Source organism: Dioszegia hungarica (assembly GCF_025882075.1).
Source record: "Dioszegia hungarica strain PDD-24b-2 chromosome Unknown MKK02contig_2, whole genome shotgun sequence".
Classification (NCBI taxonomy): domain Eukaryota; kingdom Fungi; phylum Basidiomycota; class Tremellomycetes; order Tremellales; family Bulleribasidiaceae; genus Dioszegia; species Dioszegia hungarica.
The window spans coordinates 1,896,530-1,917,492 of NW_026515766.1; the positions used below are offsets into that span (position 1 = coordinate 1,896,530).

The window sequence follows — 20,963 nt, forward strand, 5'->3', positions numbered from 1 at the left end:
AAGGATCGACCAAAGCTCGCTCGCAAGGTGGTCCATGTGGAACATTGAGGAATGTGGTGGTGCTTTACGTAACGACCAAACCTTATTTGCCGATGCGGCCGGACCTTGCCTGCAAGCAGCGGGGGCGAATCATGCATCATGGAGGAGGTGATTCATCTGCATGTAGGTCATTGACATTACTTGTATTGAGCAGCTGGAAAGAGCCAAAAATCTACTCAGTAATGACTGCGATGGGCAGGTAGGTGATGACGAGTCTACGGCTGCGGGCGCTCGCGCGAGCACGCTGATAGGGCATCATAGGTTTCCTCACTTTGGCTTGCACTTTGGCTTACTATAAGTTTGAGATGTCTCCTGACGATCTACTGAATCAGAAACACCTGGGCGATACCTGCGCTCAATCAGGGTGCTAGAAAAAGTGCTTTGATCTAGTAATACGAAACGTCAAACCCAGTTGGGCACGAGTCAAAACGGCCGTAGCGGGAACTCGGCAAGCCGACTGGATGTCTATGGACAATGTGCTGTCTGACGTCTATGATGACATCTTTGGCCTGATGATTTAAGACCAGGATGTCAGTTTCGGACCTCTTGATTGGCGAACTTATATGAGACAGATGGATACCCCGTGGAGATTGCGGTCGTCTAGATCACAAGCTCACTGCAGTCAGCCATTTCAATACTAGTACTCGCATTCGTCTCGGTCTCGACCTCGGTCTGTCTAGCAATACAGGCTCTAAGAATCACTCACTGACCCGCCCTCAAGCTCACATGGTGACTCCAGCTAAGTGTCCAGCGGCTTCTGGCGATTCTTATGTGACTTGGCTCAGAACGGCTGACTGCAAAACGCTAGCCGGGTCCCGTACAAGTTTTCCGATATGCCACGCTATTCGATCGTCCACCGATCAGACAATCTCGAAGCTGACGCTACATATCACAGTCTGGCGGTGCCAGTGCCGCTTTCTTGGGTGTAGCGCGCTGACTATTGGGCGGCGAGTCAAGCGGCTTTTTGGCCGATGCTGGCCCTTCAGGCGACCAGTCCGATCGTGCATCGAGCCGACCAATAAGGCACAAGGGGATCAGGCGCTCATCACAAGCTTCCGCAGGAGGCTCTTATGTAGCTTCAAGAGGCAGTGTCGAGATGAAGGGACGTATGCATTCCATTAGTCACCCGCCCGATCCGGCTGAATCTGTCATCTGTGCGTGACCACTGACGAGCATCCTTTCGAGTCTGCAGAGCGCACTAGTGACCGCTCATGCTCTACAGGAGTCTCACCTTGCGCCACCTGACAACGGTACCACTGATCCACTTGACGAAGGGATCCAGCCTCCTCGGAGCCGAGCTACCCTTCTGCAAGATTCAGCTACACAATCATATCACACGAAGTGGGCAGATCTGACAGCCTATGGTATTGGCCTCGAAGGGGCGTGGAGCAATGCTTGGAACATCATCATCAATCTTCTGTCCGGCCAATGATGCTAAAGGATGGAAAGTCGCATCCCTGACCAGTCGGTATCGGGTTGGTACGGTATTGTAACCGAAAAGATTACTGGCGCCGACCACTGACAGAGCTCATGCCGGACCTTTCTGGACAGCACTCTCTTTTGGAGCACACGAGGGATGCCACGAGATCGAGGACAGTTGAGCTGACTATTCCTCAGCATCCATCAGACACTCTCACACATACTGATCGCGGAGCCTCTTTGACAAGCGGAAGCGCCGGTCAACATCGAAGTACTCCGACGGCATCCCCAATCTCGGCGGCCCGAGAGCGCTTCTCCGCCCCGACAATCTGTGCTTCCCTGACTCTTCCAACAGTATTCCTGAAACAAGCATCCGTGCACCACGGTCTGTGGCACAGAAGCATACGCACTGATGCTGGACGAAGCCGAGTGTCCCTCGTCTCGATCGGGCGGGCCATTCTGACCTTTTGACGTATCATCACTATTCTCTGGGCCTTGCTGATTTCATCACAGCAGCCCATCCCTACCTACAACTCCTCCAGCCTCCTATTTGGCTTTCGCACCTCATTCCTTACTTCCTCCCTGAGTTTCAGGTCATCATGTTGTCTTTCCGGCCCGCCCCCCTTATTCGAAGTGATAGCTTCACTACTCTCCGCCAAGCGGGGAGAATGACGCCCATCCTCCGGCCAGCTTCCACTGGAAGTCGTTTACCAGATCGGTCGAGTAGCTACAGGAACGATAACAGCCAGGTCAGTTGGGTGACGCAGAAGGTTGCCGTTCGGCCTGTCAGCTAACACATTACAGCCGAGGACTCTCGTTCGGAAGCGTCCAACTTCAGACCTTCTCATTATGGGCGACCTGCCCTCGCAAATCCTCGAACTCTCCTCAGATTCTTCATTCGCCTCTACTACCGAGCGTGACCGTCACACCTCTCCGATATCACCGACACCAATCCGGCACCGTGCGATCCGCCGTGCCCCTCGCGCCGCCATTTCGCGGCAAGTCGTCCCGCCTTCTCCGGCCCAGTCGCCCGTTTCTCTCCCTGACGAGCCGGAGAAGTCGCCGTACAAGGCAGTCAGGCGGGTCCAGAGCGACCGCTTTGATCAGGTCGAGTACGAGCGGAATGTGGCGCTTCTTGCTTCTGAAGAAGACACGGGGCGTGGGTATTACACAAGCGAGGATGGCTCGAGCGAAGCCTGGTCCGCTAGAGGACGGGCGGGTCAGCGAGTACTTCTGATGGATGAGGAACAGAGGGTGATCAGGCGTGTCGTGGACCGATCAGTACTCCTGGTCAGTTGACTGATAATGCAAGAACGCCGTCTTCGAAAGCTGACCATTGTAGGAAGAGCTCCTCCGTGAGCCAACACCGCCAAGACGCCCGACACAGCCCTTCCGCTTCGCCCCTCGACTGCCGCCGACGCCGCACATCAACAGAGTCAGCAGGCGTCCCACCCTTCCCACTATCGCCTCCTCGAGGATGATGCATCGGCACACTACCAATACCGGCACGCCCGTCACGCCCGAGCGGTCCTCTCTGTCCACTTCGAGATCAACTCGGACTCCGATCGATACTCCGCCGAGCGATCCCTTTGCCACTCTCGCGGGCTCCAGTCCACAGCAGGATGAAGGCGACGAAGGGCGATGCGATGCTTGTGGGAGGGACCAGAATCAAGGTCGCAAGATGCGCATGATGCCTTGCGCTGTAAGCTTGACGGCATTAGTTATACGGCCGGAAGCTGACGATCTAGCATATCGTCTGCTCGACTTGCTTTTCGTCGTCGATATCGGCAGTTTCGGTAACGCATGGTCCGTCGAGGTGTACGACATGCCTCGCACTAGTCGTCTCTTTCGAGCCAGTCAAGGGATTCAGTATTCAGCATCATACCCCGCAGAGCGATCAGGAGGCTGCCAGTCCACCTACTACTCCGCCGAGTAACGGAGTAAGATCCTCGACGGACACCGCTGTCGAAGATGATGGGAGTGGGAAGACCATCCTTCTCCGGATCGACAACGTGGCCTGGGTGAGCTGTCGCGTGACCGTTGGGGTCCCCATTCGAGACTGTAAGCTGACAGTAAGGACATCACCCCCGCCGTCGTTGAGAGTTTTCTCCCTCCTGATGTTTTTCCCGCTACTCACCCCTCACCCGTCCATATCCTCCTAGACCGACAAGACGGCCGGACCAAGGACTTCTTGGTGAGCTAAGTGCTCAAGCTACAAGACGTATTAGGCATCGCTCACACATCAGTACGTCGAAGTCAGATCCCTCGAGGCCGCGCGGCTCGTCCTCAAGACCCGGCAAAATACGCTCATGCCCTGCGGACCAGCTTCGGCCGGTCGAAAACGCTTCGTGACAATCTCGCTGACAACGCACAAAGAGCTCCTGGACGAGGTCAGTTAAGACTTGCGCCATCGGATTACAAGCTAAGCTGATCGCCATAGCTTCGACCCAAAACAGCGGCAGAGCTGCACGCTCTTCTCGCACTCTGTCAGACTTCGATTCTGTCGCCCAGCCCGACGCTGTCAGCTCAGCGATCGTATGTTGGGTATAACGGGATCGCGCACTTCGTCAAGGATCGTCATGGACCGTTCCATGCGCTGATGTCGATCTTGTGTCATCTGAGCGGGAAGAACAGCCCGGCGTACTGGGATCTATTCCGTGAGTCAACTGGCTGGTGTGGAGTAGAGTACCCAGGAGCAAAGCTGATCAGGCATAGATGTTACTTCAGGTATGTCAGCTGGGAAGTGTGACCGGCGCTCGGGAAGCTGACTCGCTAGGAGCCATGGCCGCATTAGCAAACGTCGTCACCTTCCGCAACACCCTCCCACCCAACAGCGCCGGTATCGACTCGCAGACAATGCATGCCGACCAAGACCTTCTTGACAAGCTCCGTTATCTGTTCCAGACCCGATTCTGCTTGACGCCCATCAGCTCCCCGGCCTGATCGAGATACCTCGTCCTACCACACCTTATTCGATTTCCCGATACCTTTTCGAGCAGCATGACCTATGGTTTGGTCATGCTTGTATTGTATATTAGTTTCACTTAGTCCGCTTTCACTGTCAGATATGTATTCAGCTTTCAGAAATTAGCCAAGGAGCGCAGATGCTCGGATATCGGTCAGACACACAGAATGTTCCGGTAAAGAGGGTTACATGCTAGATTGAGCGCGATGATCAGTTAAATCTCGTCAAGAAGCCAAGCTAGCCGTTTCCTGTCGCGGTCCGTTTTGATGAGAGGCCCGGCGTGGATATCGTATACTATACCCTCGATGCCCCATCTCCAGATCTAGGCGTTAGTCTCCGAGCGATATGAGCGATGTTAACGAGTAGAAAGCATGCTCACGAGGTACCGCCTAAGCTCTTTATCTGCCAAGTCAGCTGCGACCTTCTTTCTTTACGATGAGCGATCCTTTACCTGTAGGTCTGACTCTCCGCCACTCTTCCTCTGCTGGATCCGTATCGATATCGGTCATATAGCTGGCAAGCGCCTCGACTCCAGCATCTCGCACTCCCGTCACACCGAAGGCTCTCCCGGCACGATGCATCCCATTCACCGCCTCTGCCCATTGGGCAGTCCATTCCGCCTCCTTGTGAGTCGCACCGCCGCCCGGAAGTAAGGGCGAGTATATCCTGAAACTGTCTGAAGCGTAGATCCCAGACCCGTAGAAGACCTTGACGTCCAGGTCAGCAGGTATCGGACTGTTCAGCGGCGTGTGTCCATTCGATAGTGGTGCAGAGCCCTCCCTAGTCGTGACTGGCCAGCCGAGATTGAGATACTGCTGCGAGAAGCGGATGAGAGAGGAGGCACGCTGATTGAAGAGGCCGAGCGGGTAGAGGAGGTCTGCCATGTCTGGGATGCTCGCTGTGGAGTCAGCTAACTTGCCCGGGGAAAATCTCACGGGCAAGATAGCTCACCTATAGACAAGTCATGAGCGGTCGGATACCGCTGAAGGAGGATCTCGAATATGGGGCGTACGGCTCGGCCAGAGGTCTTGTTCAAGAGAGTGGTCATCACCAATAGCTTCCATGGGTCATGCATCAGACGCTCTGGAGTTATGAGTACGATCCACGGCGAGTCGGATCAGCAGAAGCTAGATATGCGTACCTTGAGCGAGATGTATTTTTCCCGTATGTCCATCTTGCCCAATCGTAGCAGGTTCTACGCTTGGTCCTGCTGCCGACGGTTCTGCCGCCCCTGACGCTGATTGCACCGCTGAGCGTCGAGGCCGCTTGGCAGCTTTTGGCAAGCTTTCTGGAGTAGGCGGTAGGGCGAGCTGTCTCGCCGGTGTCTGAGGCTTCCTGGCCTTACGCGGTGTTGTTGGGCCGGGAAGAGCGGACAGATCGGACGGTCCCGGCATGGAGACCGGGATAATCGCCCGTGGCTCCCGCTGAGGCTTGGTACACGACCGAGTGACCCGCCTTGTAGAGTGCCATATCGACGGGCTGTCTGGTGGCGGTGTAGAGTACGGGCCCGACATTCTGGCGATAAGATGCGGATGATGGACGTAGATCGCCCTCGATCTCCTGTGGGATGTGGGAAGGGGTTTATCCGAGAATTCGCCGAAACTCCTCATACCTCCCGATCTCAGCCAACCTTCTTCCTTCCTCCCATCCACTTACAACTTAGCTAAAGAGTATGGCACCTCCTCATCGAAGACCGCCAAACCCCTTCCTTATCCTCGGCATGGTCGTCGCTGGATCAGTCGGCTTCCTCCTCCTCTCGTCACATCGGCAAGAGACAGTAAAGCAGCGACCGAAGGCGTTCCCTAATCCTCTTATTCCGGCGTTGAACGCGCCGAAGGTGGATACACCGGAGAGGAGGGCGGTGGAGTAGATTTACTGCTGGAAAGGAGTCTCAATCTGCGACGTTGGGCCTGTATGGGGTGAGGGAAGGATAAGGGACGGGAAGTGATATCGCGGACGGGTAAGTTCTCAGTTTGTTTCTCTTTTCATAGTCACCCAGCTTCTGCGCAAGATCATCGCAGCGTCTCATCGGGTTTGAACTGACGTGTACAGATGCCGCGTCGAAGCCATCGATATCGAAGCATCACCGCTCTTCGCATTTCGGCCAACCGCGATATCCCTTCTTCCCCTTGTCACGTCACCACGCGGTCACCCCTCTTCGCTCGGCTTCCAGCGTCATGATCATACACGTTGTATCTTCTAGTGTACCTAGGGGATGAAGGGATGTTCGAGGCATTCAGACACGTTTGATGGGATAAAGGAGGCTGGGTCCAGGCTCGCATGGCTCAGTCCCCACGGCGGACTACAAGAGGGCGATAAGAGCGACAATCCCCTCCTCCTTCTACTTGTCTTTTTGTGGACTTATCTCAATACTACCTATTCACCGTCTAGTGATATGCCGATCACGCTTTCTTCTCCGCACCATGTCGCGCCTCCCAGCATGAACGACATCACGTCCTTTCAATCCCCGTCTCAACTCTCCTCCGATGGCGGCCACTCGTCGTCATCAACCCTCAAGTCCCCCTCACCTATGGACTCCTACGCTATCTACTCACCTGTCTCGCCTATCACCAAATCTTTCACCTTTGCTTCTGAGAAATACAACCAGACCCCAGAGGTATCGATCGACGTCGCGCGCCGCGCGGTCCCGGGATCATCGCATGCTGACACTCAGCACCACCGGATGAAGGAGGCGCTGTTCCCGAAGGGTGTGAAAACAAGAGTAGCCAACGAGCCGCTTCATGAAGAGCCTTCAGACTTTGAGGATGTCACAACTGACATGGAAGAGCAGACTGAGCAGAAGGAGCTCATCGATGCCGACTCGGCCAAAGAGCAGATCGCTGGCGACAAGGTCACTCACAATGCGCGGATCATCGCCGTCGACTTTGACGATGTCTGCTCGCATTACATCCCCACGCTCGTCGCGGAGCACAATGCCAAATTCGGGACGAACTTGACACCGTGAGCCCTCTAGTCATTAGGGTCGCACAGGGTCTTGCTGATTTCATCAGGGACGATATGAAGACCTACGTCTTCTGGCAGAACAAGGGCTGGGGTACACCGGCAGGTACGTCATCTCTTATCTCCTGCTTGACAAGGGAGGCAAATGAGATCCGAGCTGATTGACCAGAGACCATCCGCAAGCTGGACCTGCTCGACGCCGCCCTCCCCCAGGTCGCTCCGGTACCCGGTTTCGCGGACGCTCTCAAAGCCCTCAAAGCTCTCGGCCACCCTCTCCACATCGTCACCGCTCGGCCCGAGCGATTCAAGGCGGATATCGAGGCCTGGCTCAACATGCACGGGATCTCGGTGGGATCAGGCCCGGATGATGTGTTGGCGGCGATCTGGTGCTGCTCATCGTACGGTAAAGAGCCAATCCCGGAGCTCAGAGAGACGGCAAGCGGGTTGGAGCAGGAGAGGGCCTTGAATGAACGGTTGGTGGAGGTGTCGGGGAGGGGTAAGAGCGGGATGACCAAGCTCAAGGTATGTCCACCTTTGCGAACGGCGATTGACGATAGAACTTATGATGCAGGTCTTGCGCGCCATCAAGGCCGCGCTTTTCATTGACGACAACCACGGCAATCTTGAACCCGTCGTCGAATCGGACCCGCCCATTCCGTGCCTACTCTTCGGCGATTACGCCTGGAATCGCGCTCGTTCGGGCGTAGCCACGCCAGGCGAGCTCATGCCATACGACGAGCGCGTCAAAGCTGGCCTGGAGATCACGGTCGAGGACATCGAGCTGGGACTGTATCTGCACAGGGTGAGGGGATGGGCTGATGTGGTCCAGTGGGTGAAGCGCTGGGACCTGGAGGCGGCGGAGGATCAGGATGGGACCAGCGCGATTGCCTGATTCTGACCCCAACCTCTCGTGACACCTGTCTATACCGATCCGACAATGCATATCTGCTTACTCTCATCTACGATATGAACGACAATAAGAGGAACCGCAAACTGACAAATCAACTATCCGTGCTGCCAGAAGCGTGACCTGCGAATCAGCTTTGCGTCATACTATGCCCAACCAAGGCAGACACTCACGTAGTACCCTCAAACCCGCTCGCATCCAACTTGCTCATCTCCTCCTCGGTCAACCTGAAAGTCATCGCTGACGCATTCTGCTCCGCCTGCTTCCCGTCGCGCGCTCCACCGAGCGGGATGGCACCCTTCATCATCACCCAATTGATGGCGATAGCTGATGGGGTGACATTGTGCCTCGTCGCGATCTCGCGAAGGAGAGCGATGAGCGGGTCGAGCTGCTTCCAAGTGTATTGACTTGCGAATCGACGACCGCTTGGCGGGGGGTTCTCAGAGGAGTATTTGCCGGTGAGGCGGCCCATTCCGAGTGGTGAGTCTGGAGGTCAGCCGTTATCATGGTGGGTGCGGACGATGAGTGAGAGAGACACGGCACGCTCGGGGATGAGGGACGGAGACTTACAGGCTAGCAGAGCGATGTTCCGCTTCTTGCACTCGGCAAGCAGACCAGACGTTTCCGGCAACTTCCTCAAAAGCGAGAACTCGACCTGGTTCGAAGCGAGCGGCACGTCGTGCTTGGCCAGAAGATCTGCAAATTTGATCCTGCACCGTCAGCTGGCTGTATTACTGACTGTCCAATAGGAGAGACACACTCACATTTCGTCCAGGCTGAAGTTACTGATTCCGATATGCCTGCACAAACCCAGCTTGTAGCATTCCGCCAGACCGCTCGCGTAACTCTCGAACGAGTTCAGTCCTGTAGGAGAGTGGAGCTGATACATGTCGACGCTGTCGAGACCGAGCCGCTCGAGCGAGCGCTTGAGGTTGCGGACGAGGGGAGGGGTGAAGAGGAAGAGGGATGCGGGGCGGGGGAATGGCAGGACTGAAGGTCAGCGTAGTCTCATGACATGCCAAGTCAGCAGAACTTACACTTGGTAGCGATAAAGAGCTTCTTCTTGGTCTCTTCGTCCGTCTCCTTGATAAGGAGGCCGATGATCCGCTCCGACTCGCCTTCTCCATATACCTCACTGGAGATCAGCTCTGATTCCGACCCTCCATCGAACGGCATGCTCACGCTGTATCATAGAAGGTCAATCCTTGCTTGTTGCAAGCGTTCCAGCTTTCTCGGATCTTGGCAAAGTCATCGTCTTTGTGGCTCCAGACCATCTTGTCTCCCCAAGACCAGGTACCTGAGAGCGTCAGCCTCGTCCAGACCGCAGGACCCTGGGAGACCGCCAGTCGACTCCTAGAGGACGCGTGTACACGGAATCTGGATAGCACCCGAATGGGAGAGTAGGTGAAGTGCAGGTTGCTTACCTATAGCCATGGGCGGTACGCTGTCTTTGCCGATCATGACGCGATCGGGCCCTGCCGAGGTGTTCGTAGCGGCGGTGGACATGGCTCTGGGATAGCAAGCAGCAATGGCAGTCGATGTGCGATGGGTATGCGGGGTCTTAATCAAGCTGATGCCTGTTCTTACTGTCCTTATCATAGGTGTGGGGCGATAGATATCGACCACCCACGTCTCGCTCTGATTATAGGTCGCCAAAACAAAGCTATGATGACGCAATGCAATGCCCGAGGCCGAACAAGGCATCTCCATACCGTAACTCCGTCCCGGAGATTGAGCCTCTATCTCCATACATGACATAATGCGAACGGAGATCCACCATCTATGACCGTCCTCCTCGGCCTATCTATTGTCCCGCGTGCTCGATCCTCGCCTGCTGCTGTTGCTCCACCACCTGCTGCTGCGCTCTCCTCGCAAAGTCGGCCGACTGAGCTCTTGTGAATCTGAGAAATCAGCTTGTTGTGCAGGATATCCGAGCAACGATGAACGATACTCACTCTGCTGTGGTCCCTCTCAGCTCGGCGCTCGGCTCGCCCAGCGCGAAGGGGTTGAAGTCGCGTGCTTGATCCAGATTGGCCAGGCTATGGTTGACGAACCGGTGTGTCGCCTCGTCCGCCCTGACCGCTTTGATCACGTCGAGGAGTGTCGATTCGGGACCCATACGCCAATAGTCGATGGCGATCTTGGGGGCGGGGACGTCAACCCACTCGGGGATGAGGCCCTTCTCCAGGTCGGAGATACAGTGAGTGCTAGATCTTCAGCTGATGCTCCTGACTGCTGAAACACAATAGGTACTCACTAGGTTCTTGTCGCTTCCTCCTCGAGGGCGCCGACAAAGCGATGGACGGTCCGAGGGGAGACCAGGTAGGAGAAGAACAGGATATTGTACATCACTCCCTGGGCGGCCATGACCATTACTCGAGTGAGCCAGGTGGGCTGGGCGACCGTGAGGAATGTCCTACCTGATCAGCTGATGGCCATAGGTGAGGAACGATGCGTCAACTTACAAGAGGTGCATCCGCTCGTTCTCTGCTTCCTCCAACATGGTATGGATCCACCCTCCGTCTCTCCTCTGCCGGTGTCAGCTCGGATCTCAGCGCAGAGAGGGGCCTCGCTGACTCACCAATAGTCTCAAACTCCTCAGATGCCTCAGCGTTCCAGCCACCATCCCCGGACAGCCCGCAAAGCTCTCGAGAAGGATGACCCGCGTCATCCACTGATTGACGGTCAAGATCTTGCCCTCGGCTCGGAGCTTTTCGATGGGGATTGGCTTCATGGCGAGGATATCGGCGGGGACGTCGTAGTGCTTGTAGCGAGCGAAGAAGTCAAAGGTCTTGCTGAGATATATCAGCTCAGTCCAAGGCTGATTAGCGTGAGGGGGAGATAGGGAGCAACAAGGAAGGGGAGGAGACATACCGTAGTACGTTGACCAGGCCATGCGCAATCTTATCGCTCGTTGTAACAGGCGTCCGCCCTACCACCTGGACACAGTCCACCTCCTATTATCATCAGCTCGCTCTCAATAGGAACAGGCGAGATGATGACTTACCTCTTTGGTGTAGATCGGCTGCATGAGCGTCCACGATCCATGTTGGTCGTGACTCGAGAGCGTATCCGAGATCGCCTTGTCTGCTCTGTCAGCTCCGTCGCCCTACTTCATCCGACAGCCGGAACTCACCCTGATAGTGCGGCCCCTCAGACCCCTTCATCTCCTCTCCTACTACTCCCACCTTCGATCCCTCTTCGCGATGGTGGACGTCCGCCTGCAGGGCAGTGGACGCCTGATGGGAGCGACCTGCCTCGATCTGCCTGCGGGCGGCAGCGGAGAAGGATCGGGCGTGGACTGTGGTGGTGGCGGAGCAGCGAAGGAAGACAGAGGGAGAGGTGGTGGTACGGTAGAGCGCTGTGCGGAGGATGGCGGCCATATTGGGGTGGTGAAAGGGTTGGCAACGTTAACGCGATGAGCAGATACGGTGGGTTCGAGAGGTATTCCGGTGTTATCGATGATGGAGAGTGGAAGAGAAGGTATATCGGGCGAAGGAGGAGTAAGCTATGCACTCCCCTTATATACATCCTTTCACAGAGCTCCGAATCCTTCCGTGCCAATGGTGACTTCAATATTGACAGATGCTGACCGGGCCGGACAATTACAAAGCCAAATCACGAGGCGCGCGTCCTTCTCCCGGCTCCGTCTCCGTCGCGGAACGACCCGAGCATTCCTCGAGATTAGATTCTCGTAAGCAGTTTACGAGATGCTCCCGGATGCTGATAAGACGTGCCTCTTCACTTCATTTGATGTCTTCCAACCTGTACTGAGGCAGTCGGACGCGGACCACTGGTTACCAGCTCTTGATACCGCATCATTGTCTGAGAACCGAATGCAACGATCGCAACAACGATGAACGCGAACCCTAGGATCAGCTCGGAAAGCGCCGGCGCACGGACCTCGGAGTTCGGGAAGAACAGGAGCCGGCTCTCCACCGAAAGACAAATGGGCGGTACTGCTCGAGCGGCTTTTTGGTATCTCTCCGTTAGATTTGGTATCACTTCCTCCACCGATTGCAGGCGACTTGTGCACCACACCCAGAACAAGGTACAGGGGGTGGAGCGGAGAGTATAAGATCTGTAGATGATACTAGGCAGGCAAAGCTCTTTCCTCGCCCATTGCGCAGCAGAAGCTCAAGCAGCCTAGTAGAACATACCCGTCGGTGTACCATGTGGCGTGACATGACGACTATCCTGCATGTCCTCCGCACCCCGTTCAATACACCCTGACCCACCTCCCTCCGCACAACAAGCAAACCACCGCCGCCTCCAGCATCTGCTCGGCCATTCCCCCAGACTCCGCCTTCCCCGCTACACGCAGATAGTCCGTATCTGAACCATCCTCGGCGACGGGTATGGGCGGCTCGGCGCTGCTGGTCGGAATGAGGGACACGGCGGGACAGGAGGAGCAGACGCGGTAATTCGGTTGAGCGATGAGCAGGCGAGTAACCGAGCATCGGCCTATCAGAATCAGCGTTCTGTCCGAGCAACGAGCAGTGTCGACAGGCTGCATCGACCACTCACTCCACTCATGTCCCTTCCCACATCGCGCGTTCCCGTTGACATCCCCTAATGCCACCGGCTGAGCGCACGCCGGACATGGATCCAGAAGCGCATCGCCTGCATCGGCCCCCAGGTGGGAGACGGCCCGAGACAGCGCGTCGATGTCGGATGCGACGTTGGAGTCCGTCGTATACCTTAGCAGAAGCCGAAGGAAGGGAAGATCGATCCCTGCATATAATAAGCTAGGTCCACCGGGCGATTATGACTGGAATGCTTACCGATCGACTTGCCGCAAGACTTTGCTGCCCATGCGAGTTGCCGCTCCACGACGATCCCCTGTATGGCCTGCAATATCGATGTGGAGATCGACGTGAACGCCTTGGCCGATGAAGTAAATGTGGCCTAGCCAATGAGCTTGGTCCTCAAGCCAGAGAGAGAAGGGGACTCACAGCTGACCACCTAGCGAGTGCATATCGCAGTCGCATTCCATCGAGCGGCTTGCTACCCCAGATGCTCAGCCTCAGCTTCGCCATCGCGTCTTTCGAGGAGGCGCCCCTATCGTCCAAGCTAGAAGTGGCCGGTCCCGCCTCGTTCCACGCTTCCGAAGATAGGAGCTCGAGGATCTCGGAGCCGATGCTGTCTTGATCGGGCATGGCGACGATCCTCAGTAGTTGAGGTAGTAGCGCTTTGAGCGGTGATATCTGTACGACTACCACGTCAGCCGAGAGCGCAATCAGAAAGGGTTCGGACTCACGAGATGGTGGACTCTCCAATACATCTTCAATCTCGTCCATGACTGCCCTTCGACGCGGCATAATCCCTCCCATATCCGCCACAACAAAAGTGCTCTGCCGGATCCCCTCAGGCTTCATTTCCATATTAGCAAAGTTTGTCGCCCTGACACATCAGCTCCGGACTTGCTCTGCGCTATGAAGTGGATAGCTCACTCTCCGCACCACGATACTAAGCCCGCTTCTCCCACTCCCGCCCATCCACAAGTCAACGCCGTCGTACTTTGGACGTATGCGTCCTGTTTGGTGCTGTCGGCACCTTCGAACATGTCGGTCTGGACATGGTCGAGGTACACTTGCCTGGCAGCTATGCTTAGATTGAGCGAGTCGGCGTGATCGTCCAGGCGAGGCGAGGTGAGGAGATCAGTGATGATATATTGGATGTGAGTCGAGAGTACGATAAGCAGGGAGTCGGAGTCGATTTGCTGTATAGCTGAGACGATCAGCTGACTCTTCAACGTTGACATGAGAAGGATCACTGACAAGCACAACTGCTCAGAGGATTCGCGCCTGCCCAATTACCCAACCCCGGCAGGACTATCCGTTTACACCCTGACCACTTGACCAAGCCCGAAAATGGGGCTGACCAGAAGGTGATAGATCCAGGCCGGGTGACGACCAAGATAGTCTGCTACATCAGCAGCCGGCCCTCACAGTATACGCTTGACAGGCTTACCCCAATCCACCTGAGCCCACAAATAGCTCTCATATCCTGATCTGGCATCTTCTCATCCTTGACAACCTTCACCGTCCGGCTAATTGCCCCTTCCGCATCGACCTGGACCGTTTGCTGGATATGCAGAATGGCGACACTGCCGTCGCTACATGCCATCGCCAGTCTGGATGTATCTAAATCATCAGCCTGAGTCTTGTCCGATTGACAGAGTGCCCCTTTGATGACTTACAAGTGTTTTTATCGACCTCTACCCAGGCTGACCAATCCAGCGCTATTATCCAACCCGTAGTCACTTCGGCCCCCAGGACCTTCTCGAATCTCCTCTCCGGGCCATAGCTGACGGTCAGCACTTATAATGTGTAGAAGATACAGTGAAGCACTCACGACCAGAACACGACTTTTCCCGCTCGATTCGCAATAGCAAACAAGCTGGAGTCTATACCGAGCGTGCTCGTCAGGGGAAGAGCATGGGACCACTGCATACCTGTCACCATTAGTATCGCTCCTTCTCTGGTCTCTGAACAAAAGGCTCAAGGCGTACATGTGGCCCTCATCTGCAGCATCATTGGCACAGTCAACTCCTTCTCCTTCTTCAGCGTCGCCCGGGTAAGAACCGTCATATCCGCTATCTAAGCTATCAGCCTATGATCCTCTGACAGCGGATTGTGCTCACTTCTTCCCATCGTTTCGTGTATGGGTCTCTGGAGGGTACGTATACCGACACCTGACCTTGAGTGGTCATGATAGCCAATAGACAACTGTCGGATCAGCCCTACATCCCGGAACGTAGAAGCAGGATAGCTTACCTCCCCAGATCTGACAAGCCCGAGGGAGACCAGGCCATCGCTTGCGTCGTAAACTCGTCATGCGAGATGATAGCGCTACTCTCCTCTACAGAATGTCAGCTGTGTTTAAATACCTCCATCTCCAGGGGCGTATTGGCGGACCCACCTCCGACCTCCGTCCAACCATACACCTCCATCCTGTCAATCTCCTTCGGATCCACTCCGTTAAGATACCACCCTACTTCCCCATTCTCAGGCCTCCTTACGCGCCGGACAGGCCTCGTCGACGGCCCCGCCTCATCCTCTTCATTGTCCGCGGGCATCTCACCCCGCCTATACCGCCCCAGAATCATGGATGGGTGCTCCAGGGTCAGACCGGGGGCAAGGTACGCCGGAGGAGCAGGGAGAGAACATATGAGATGGGGAGTCTAGATGTGTCAGCTATATGTCACGAGCGGAGGGGTGGGTAATTGGGTATCGACGGCAAGAAGGGGACGGACCAAAATATGGACCCCGCGCGTCGTGAAGAAGGCAGCTTGGCCATCATCGTTCCAGCTCAGACCTCTGGGCGCGTTCGACTGGTGCATACCCGGAATGGTCCGGGTGCCCAGTATGGTGGGTGGCTGGATGGTCATGCTGTCCCACAGGTAAAAGTGTTGTTGACGAGTTGCAGCGCGAAGTTGAGCTCGAGGCGACCTCCACCAACTTCGATGCCGTAAGGCAACCTCCAAGACCGAGAGGAGATGATCTATGGCTGTGAGGACTATACTTCGCCAACGCAGGAACAAAGACGGTTAAGACAGCCTCGTACAGCGTCATGAATCCCGCAAAATCAGTGGTGAGTCGTATGAAGCTGGCGCAAGAACGGAAAGAGAGCTGACGGATCCAGGCGTACGGCTGGGGTGTAAGTCGATCTCCATCCTCTCCTCCGCGCTACCGACGACAAGCTTGCGCGAGCTCATCCATCAGGCATTGATAGTAGCCACAGGATTCGGCTACTACTTCACTAAGCAAGTGACGAACGCACGGCGGAAAGAGAAGCTATTGAGCAAGCGGGCGAGTGAGAGCCCCTCGAATTGTGCGTTGCCCTTCCCTGGACCGAGAGCAGGGCAGTGGGCACTGGAGCTGACATGAGTAGGGGAAGAGAAGGTGGCGAGATCACAAGGATCAGGATCAGGATCAGGATCAGGTGCTGCGGCTGCTGGCGCCCCACCACCCGATCAGACTTCGATACCTACTACATTTGCGGGCGGACCGGCGACGCCAACGATGCAGTCGGCGCCAACGGGGGTGGATACGCCAAATGGGTCAGGTAGCGGGCAGCAACATAATAGATGAACGCCATGTGGTTCGAAAGCTCCTGGGATGAGTACGTCGAGCGAGGAGCAGCATGCTCGCGGGACTCCATTAACCTTTCACCTGTATGAAAACCTAACCCAAACACTCAGTCTACAGATATTTTGCTACACATCGAGATGTCTACACTATTCGACAATATACAAGACTATACAGCCACCACCACCATTCTGTATATTGTCCGCTTCCACCGAGCCACGTCCTCCCCCAGGCTGTTCCAGTGCTGAGATCTTTCACCTTTCTCCCACCCCCTCTTTCCTTCCGCCTCGCCCACCGCCGCCCTAGATCCGATCATACTCCTCCATCCCACTCCCAAACCCCCCTCCCTCCTCATCCCCACTCCTCCCCGCCGAGCTTCCCACACTCGCCGTCCTCTTCCTTCCCTTCTTTCCCCGCCCCGATCCCGCAGGCGTCGCCGCCGAATCAGGCTGCAACAATCCCTGAGCCGCCTTGAACGCCTTGTACTGGTTCTCAGACATGGCCGACCCGTCCGGATTAACGGGGAGGGGAAACGCAATCGCGCATTCGATGCCTTGTTCGGACTTGTGGTGTCGCGTCAAGGCGTCGAGACGGGCAAACTTCTTGTGGCAGCCTTCGCATTCGAACGGCCGGAGTCCTTGGTGTAGGAGCATGTGGCGCTTGCAGTCGTGTTGCCGGGCGAAACCAACTTCGGCTGAAGAGTCAGCTACCTCTCGCAAGGACTTCAACGCGAGTCAGTAAGCTCACCCTTTGGACAGCCATCATACAAGCACTTGTACGGCCGCTCATCATTATGCGAACGCATATGCCCCTTCAAGTTGAAATGCCGCGTAAAGGTACTCCCACAGCCCGGAACTGGATATATCAGCTGTCGTTCCCATCGTGCACTTCTGCGAATACAACAAAGCTCACCTGGACACTGGAAGATCCCACTATTCGTCCGTCGACTCGTAGCAGCCACCTCGGTAGCCATACTCGTCACCTTCATCTTTGACAATCTCGCCTTGCCCCCTCTTTCTCCACCCTGGCCAGACCCCGACCCCGAGCCCGACCCGGACGCGCCACCCTGCATCGAGAAGTTCAGATTCATCCCGTCTGGCATGTCCATATGTCCGTGTCCCGATCCGGACGCGTAGGAGAAGGATGAGCCGTGCGACGAGACTGAGAGTGCGGGGGAAGCGGACCGGCCGGAAGAGACGGACGAGTGGCGCGAGTGAGAGCGGCCGCCTCCTCGGATAGGAGGGATGAGAGAGCCGTCATTGGCGGTGATGGAGTTGAGGAACTCGGTCCTATCTCGTCAGCTGTGTTCCCCGAGGTAGAAGAGGGAGAGACAGCTTACGTCGAACCACCATGACCCAGCCCCCAACCGCCCCTGCCCAGATCCTCCGATTTCGCACCCCTCCGATGCCCCTGCCCAGGGGACACACTCCTCACTCGCCCCGTCATCCCCATCGGTCCAAACGGACTCGTCGCTCTCCCCGTGAAACCCATGCCATACCCCGGCGTCCCCGCTCCCTGTGCATGATGAGATGCCCGCCCGCCCTCGCTCCCATCCCCAAAGCTCACTCGTCTCCCCGCAGCAGCCATCATCTCCGGCGTCGCCGCCAAGAAATGTGGATCCGACTGATAGATACTCTGAGCTGACGGCGGGCGGAACGGGTCCTGCTGCTGCTGCTGTTGCTGGTGCAGGGGGTCCTGAGGCTGGAAAGAAGTGTTATAGAAGGGTGCCGAATTCGACCCGAACCCGAATTGGCCGGAGGGAGGCAGCATCCCCCTCGCCTGGTAGAATGCCAAGGACGTAGGCGAGAACTCGCCAGGTTCGTACTTGAAGATATTGGATGCCGTCTGCGTATTGACAGAAAGGGGGTTCGCCTTGACCCGTTGCGCCTGGAGTTGCGACAGCTGATGTTGCTGTTCCAGCTGCCGGAGGAACTCGGCCTGATCATTCCCGGGGAGCTGGTTCGGGTTGACTGTACCCGGCGGCGGCTGCGAGGAAGAGGTAGCGAGACCCGTAAAGTCCGACTCGAGGCCCATACTAGTGAGCCAAGAATCGACATTGTTTCGCCAGTCCGCACCGCCCACTCCAGCGCCCATGCTGTCCGGCATAGGCATGGGCATCTGTCCTTGACCCTGTGATGGATCCTGCCCCATCCCTCCGTCCTGCCCAAATGACCCCAGACCCATCGCTTGCGCCTGAGCCATGATCTGCGCCATTGCCTGCCGCTCAAAGTCCGCCTGGCTAGGCCCGCCTGTCGGTGAGGGCGCGTACGAGTCGGACTTTGCTCTCGGCCGAGTACCGTGTAGTTGACCGCCGAGATCGCCCCACCCTGTTGGGTTTTGCATGGCTATCTGGCCAGCAAAGTCCATTCCCTGCTGCTGCTGCGCTTGGTCGCGCTGCTGCTGCTGATGTTGCTGCTGAGGCGTAGGACCGCTATTGCCCCGATTTGGCAGAGGGACAGTGTACTGTTGTGGGCCGTTATCGGTCCCCGATTGCTGATGATGGTGGTTCTGCTGAGCCGCTCGCCGGAGCGCGTCGTCGAAATGGCCACGGCCGTCCTTCAGCCCAGAAATGGGCGTACTGGGCTGAACGAAGATCTGGGGTCCATCCGCACTGGGAGCGATCGGGCTGATCCCCATCATCCCCGATAGATGCTGCAGAGCGGGGTTTGTAGGTGGTAAGAGACCGCCGACCGCCCCTGCTTGATTCGCGAGTGCGTGTCCCTGACCTTGACCGCCATCCCCGACGGGCGCTGAAGGCTGGGTAACGATGGGTGGGAGCGATACCGGCGACGGCGCGTTGGTGGAGAATGGCATGACGAGCGCAGGTGGTGAATGTGGTTTCTGCCCGATGTAATTTGGGTTCGAGGGACTGCTCCCGGGCCGCTGTATACTGGCAGAGGTATACGACGGGGAGGGAGCGGTATTTGCTTGGAAGGGCGAGGTAGAGCGAGAGCCGGGGTTGATATTGGGGAAGGAGTCGCCGGGGAAGGCTGAGAGCGTAGTCTGCTGCTGCTGCTGCTGGTGCTGGAAGAAGTTGGCTTCCTGGAACGATGGTGATGGCTCTCGAGATACCGAGCGGGATAATCTGATCTCGTCAGCCAAACCCGCCCTGGCCCGAGCTGTAGATGCACGTACGATTCCAAGAGATCCTTCATCACATCCTCCACTTTGACCTCCCCTTGTCCTCCGCCGTTCATGGCTTCCACACCGAAGCCATTCCCGTCTAATCCGCCATCATAAGACCCCCTTTGGCTTATCCTATCATCGATCCATTCCTCCTTGACCTGCTCCATCCCTCCGACCTGCCCGTATCCGCCTCCTTGATTGAAGCCGTAGTTGTCCATCCTAGGCGCTTCGCCTTGCATTCCGGACGTGTAGTCCCCGGCCGGCGTCGAGAAGTCCATATAGGTCGCCTGGCCCGCCGATAACGGGGCGTGATACTGACCGGGGTTGGTTTCCAGGCCGGCGAAACCGAACTGATTATCGCCATTCTGCCAGATGGCGAGCGGATCGTACGGTTGACCGGGATGTGGATAGTCCGAGGGTCCACCCATGTGCTGCTGCCGCCGCTGCTGCTGCTGCTGGTATCCCTCCATCTCAGCCCCACTTCGTTTCCGAGCAGTATTCTCGAGCGTGCTCCCCTCAAAGGGCATCGAGTCCTGCCGGAGATCCGGGAACTGCTGATGCCTCAACGAGCTTGACGCCGTTGAGCTGGTCCGCTGCCGTGCCTCGTTGAACTGGGCATGCATGGACCCGCTGCTCGCCGGCCGAGACATAGATGGCGGCTCGTCATGCAGCGGCTGCCCGTGACCGTTGAAGTTGTGCGAAAATGAGCTGTGGTTCGACGAGGAGGTCGAAGTCTGCCGCCGGTGCTGGCGGTGCTGATCCAGCAGGATATTTTCGAAGGATGGGGGAGAATCGACCATTGTGGAAGTTGGATGTCGTGAAGAGATGTGAACGGGGAAGATGATGGAACTGAAGATGTCAATAATGAGCTGAAAGGAAGGAGGAAGAAAGGAATCCAAAGGAGCTCTTTTGTCCACATGGGCAGTGCCTTGCAGCGCCTCGATTCTCGTGTGACCTAGCCTCTTTTCCCACTCACGTAGGAGAACTTACAAAGCACAATCGAGGCGCGTTTCAGTAGAGTCTGTAGTATAGCTGACCTCCTCAAAGGTATGATGCCTTTGGTGGTCGGTGCCCGGAACTGCCCGAAGCCAGCGATTGATGGCGACAGGACAGGACGGTATACCCTCCTCTCAGCCGCTGCGTGTATATAGGGCTCGCAGTACAGTCGACTGCAAGCGCTCGCGTTGTCGACCAGGTGCAAGTAGTTAGAGCTGCAGGAGAGGTGATGCCGACTAGAGCTTCTTTATCGATGCGCTCACATGGGTCGCTCACCAAAGCTAAGCCGACGACGTTGTAAATACAGTTAACTTATCCGGATCCGACTCATTTGTATTACCCCAGAATTCCCTCTTGGGGAGATCTTTGGTCATTAGAAGATCTGATGCGGTCATTGCCGGCCGGGATATACGGCACACGTGCGTGCCTGAGTCGAGGTATGCGGAGTTTAGGCAGG

General features: G+C 56.5%; 8 protein-coding genes across 8 annotated transcripts; 3 read left to right on the plus strand and 5 right to left on the minus strand.

The window, feature by feature from the left end:
• Positions 1 to 2,307: 2,307 nt before the first annotated feature.
• Positions 2,308 to 4,401, plus strand: MKK02DRAFT_40145 (uncharacterized protein; the record flags this gene model as incomplete). Its single annotated transcript, XM_053090973.1, has 8 exons — positions 2,308 to 2,748; positions 2,801 to 3,160; positions 3,207 to 3,479; positions 3,536 to 3,652; positions 3,705 to 3,848; positions 3,899 to 4,115; positions 4,174 to 4,185; positions 4,235 to 4,401. 8 exons carry the CDS (start codon positions 2,308 to 2,310, stop codon positions 4,399 to 4,401), a joined length of 1,731 nt encoding a protein of 576 aa, XP_052949595.1.
• A 432-nt stretch (positions 4,402 to 4,833) lies between these two features.
• Positions 4,834 to 5,817, minus strand: MKK02DRAFT_29791 (uncharacterized protein; the record flags this gene model as incomplete). Its single annotated transcript, XM_053087907.1, has 3 exons — positions 4,834 to 5,321; positions 5,375 to 5,506; positions 5,565 to 5,817. The coding sequence occupies 3 exons, from the start codon at positions 5,815 to 5,817 to the stop codon at positions 4,834 to 4,836; spliced, it is 873 nt and encodes a 290-aa protein (XP_052949596.1).
• Positions 5,818 to 6,863: 1,046 nt separating this feature from the next.
• On the plus strand, positions 6,864 to 8,276 carry MKK02DRAFT_40147 (uncharacterized protein; the record flags this gene model as incomplete). Its single annotated transcript, XM_053090974.1, has 5 exons — positions 6,864 to 7,040; positions 7,098 to 7,384; positions 7,435 to 7,490; positions 7,554 to 7,906; positions 7,956 to 8,276. The coding sequence occupies 5 exons, from the start codon at positions 6,864 to 6,866 to the stop codon at positions 8,274 to 8,276; spliced, it is 1,194 nt and encodes a 397-aa protein (XP_052949597.1).
• Positions 8,277 to 8,389: 113 nt separating this feature from the next.
• On the minus strand, positions 8,390 to 9,797 carry MKK02DRAFT_40148 (NADP-dependent oxidoreductase domain-containing protein; the record flags this gene model as incomplete). The annotated part of the gene is made up of 7 exons (XM_053090975.1): positions 8,390 to 8,414; positions 8,465 to 8,777; positions 8,862 to 9,001; positions 9,056 to 9,281; positions 9,329 to 9,426; positions 9,474 to 9,588; positions 9,716 to 9,797. 7 exons carry the CDS (start codon positions 9,795 to 9,797, stop codon positions 8,390 to 8,392), a joined length of 999 nt encoding a protein of 332 aa, XP_052949598.1.
• Positions 9,798 to 10,095: 298 nt separating this feature from the next.
• On the minus strand, positions 10,096 to 11,674 carry MKK02DRAFT_40149 (alternative oxidase 1; the record flags this gene model as incomplete). Its single annotated transcript, XM_053090976.1, has 8 exons — positions 10,096 to 10,192; positions 10,247 to 10,498; positions 10,549 to 10,707; positions 10,757 to 10,821; positions 10,873 to 11,086; positions 11,166 to 11,248; positions 11,299 to 11,378; positions 11,428 to 11,674. 8 exons carry the CDS (start codon positions 11,672 to 11,674, stop codon positions 10,096 to 10,098), a joined length of 1,197 nt encoding a protein of 398 aa, XP_052949599.1.
• An 836-nt stretch (positions 11,675 to 12,510) lies between these two features.
• On the minus strand, positions 12,511 to 15,684 carry MKK02DRAFT_40150 (transcription factor IIIC subunit delta N-term-domain-containing protein; the record flags this gene model as incomplete). The annotated part of the gene is made up of 15 exons (XM_053090977.1): positions 12,511 to 12,755; positions 12,819 to 13,025; positions 13,076 to 13,199; positions 13,247 to 13,506; positions 13,552 to 13,694; positions 13,745 to 14,021; positions 14,072 to 14,216; positions 14,265 to 14,437; positions 14,494 to 14,600; positions 14,649 to 14,748; positions 14,806 to 14,893; positions 14,938 to 15,022; positions 15,071 to 15,155; positions 15,216 to 15,477; positions 15,550 to 15,684. 15 exons carry the CDS (start codon positions 15,682 to 15,684, stop codon positions 12,511 to 12,513), a joined length of 2,436 nt encoding a protein of 811 aa, XP_052949600.1.
• A 182-nt stretch (positions 15,685 to 15,866) lies between these two features.
• Positions 15,867 to 16,387, plus strand: MKK02DRAFT_40151 (uncharacterized protein; the record flags this gene model as incomplete). The annotated part of the gene is made up of 4 exons (XM_053090978.1): positions 15,867 to 15,887; positions 15,939 to 15,953; positions 16,019 to 16,127; positions 16,188 to 16,387. 4 exons carry the CDS (start codon positions 15,867 to 15,869, stop codon positions 16,385 to 16,387), a joined length of 345 nt encoding a protein of 114 aa, XP_052949601.1.
• A 299-nt stretch (positions 16,388 to 16,686) lies between these two features.
• On the minus strand, positions 16,687 to 20,310 carry MKK02DRAFT_29796 (uncharacterized protein; the record flags this gene model as incomplete). Its single annotated transcript, XM_053087908.1, has 5 exons — positions 16,687 to 17,078; positions 17,132 to 17,239; positions 17,297 to 17,673; positions 17,724 to 19,469; positions 19,520 to 20,310. The coding sequence occupies 5 exons, from the start codon at positions 20,308 to 20,310 to the stop codon at positions 16,687 to 16,689; spliced, it is 3,414 nt and encodes a 1,137-aa protein (XP_052949602.1).
• Positions 20,311 to 20,963: the final 653 nt, after the last annotated feature.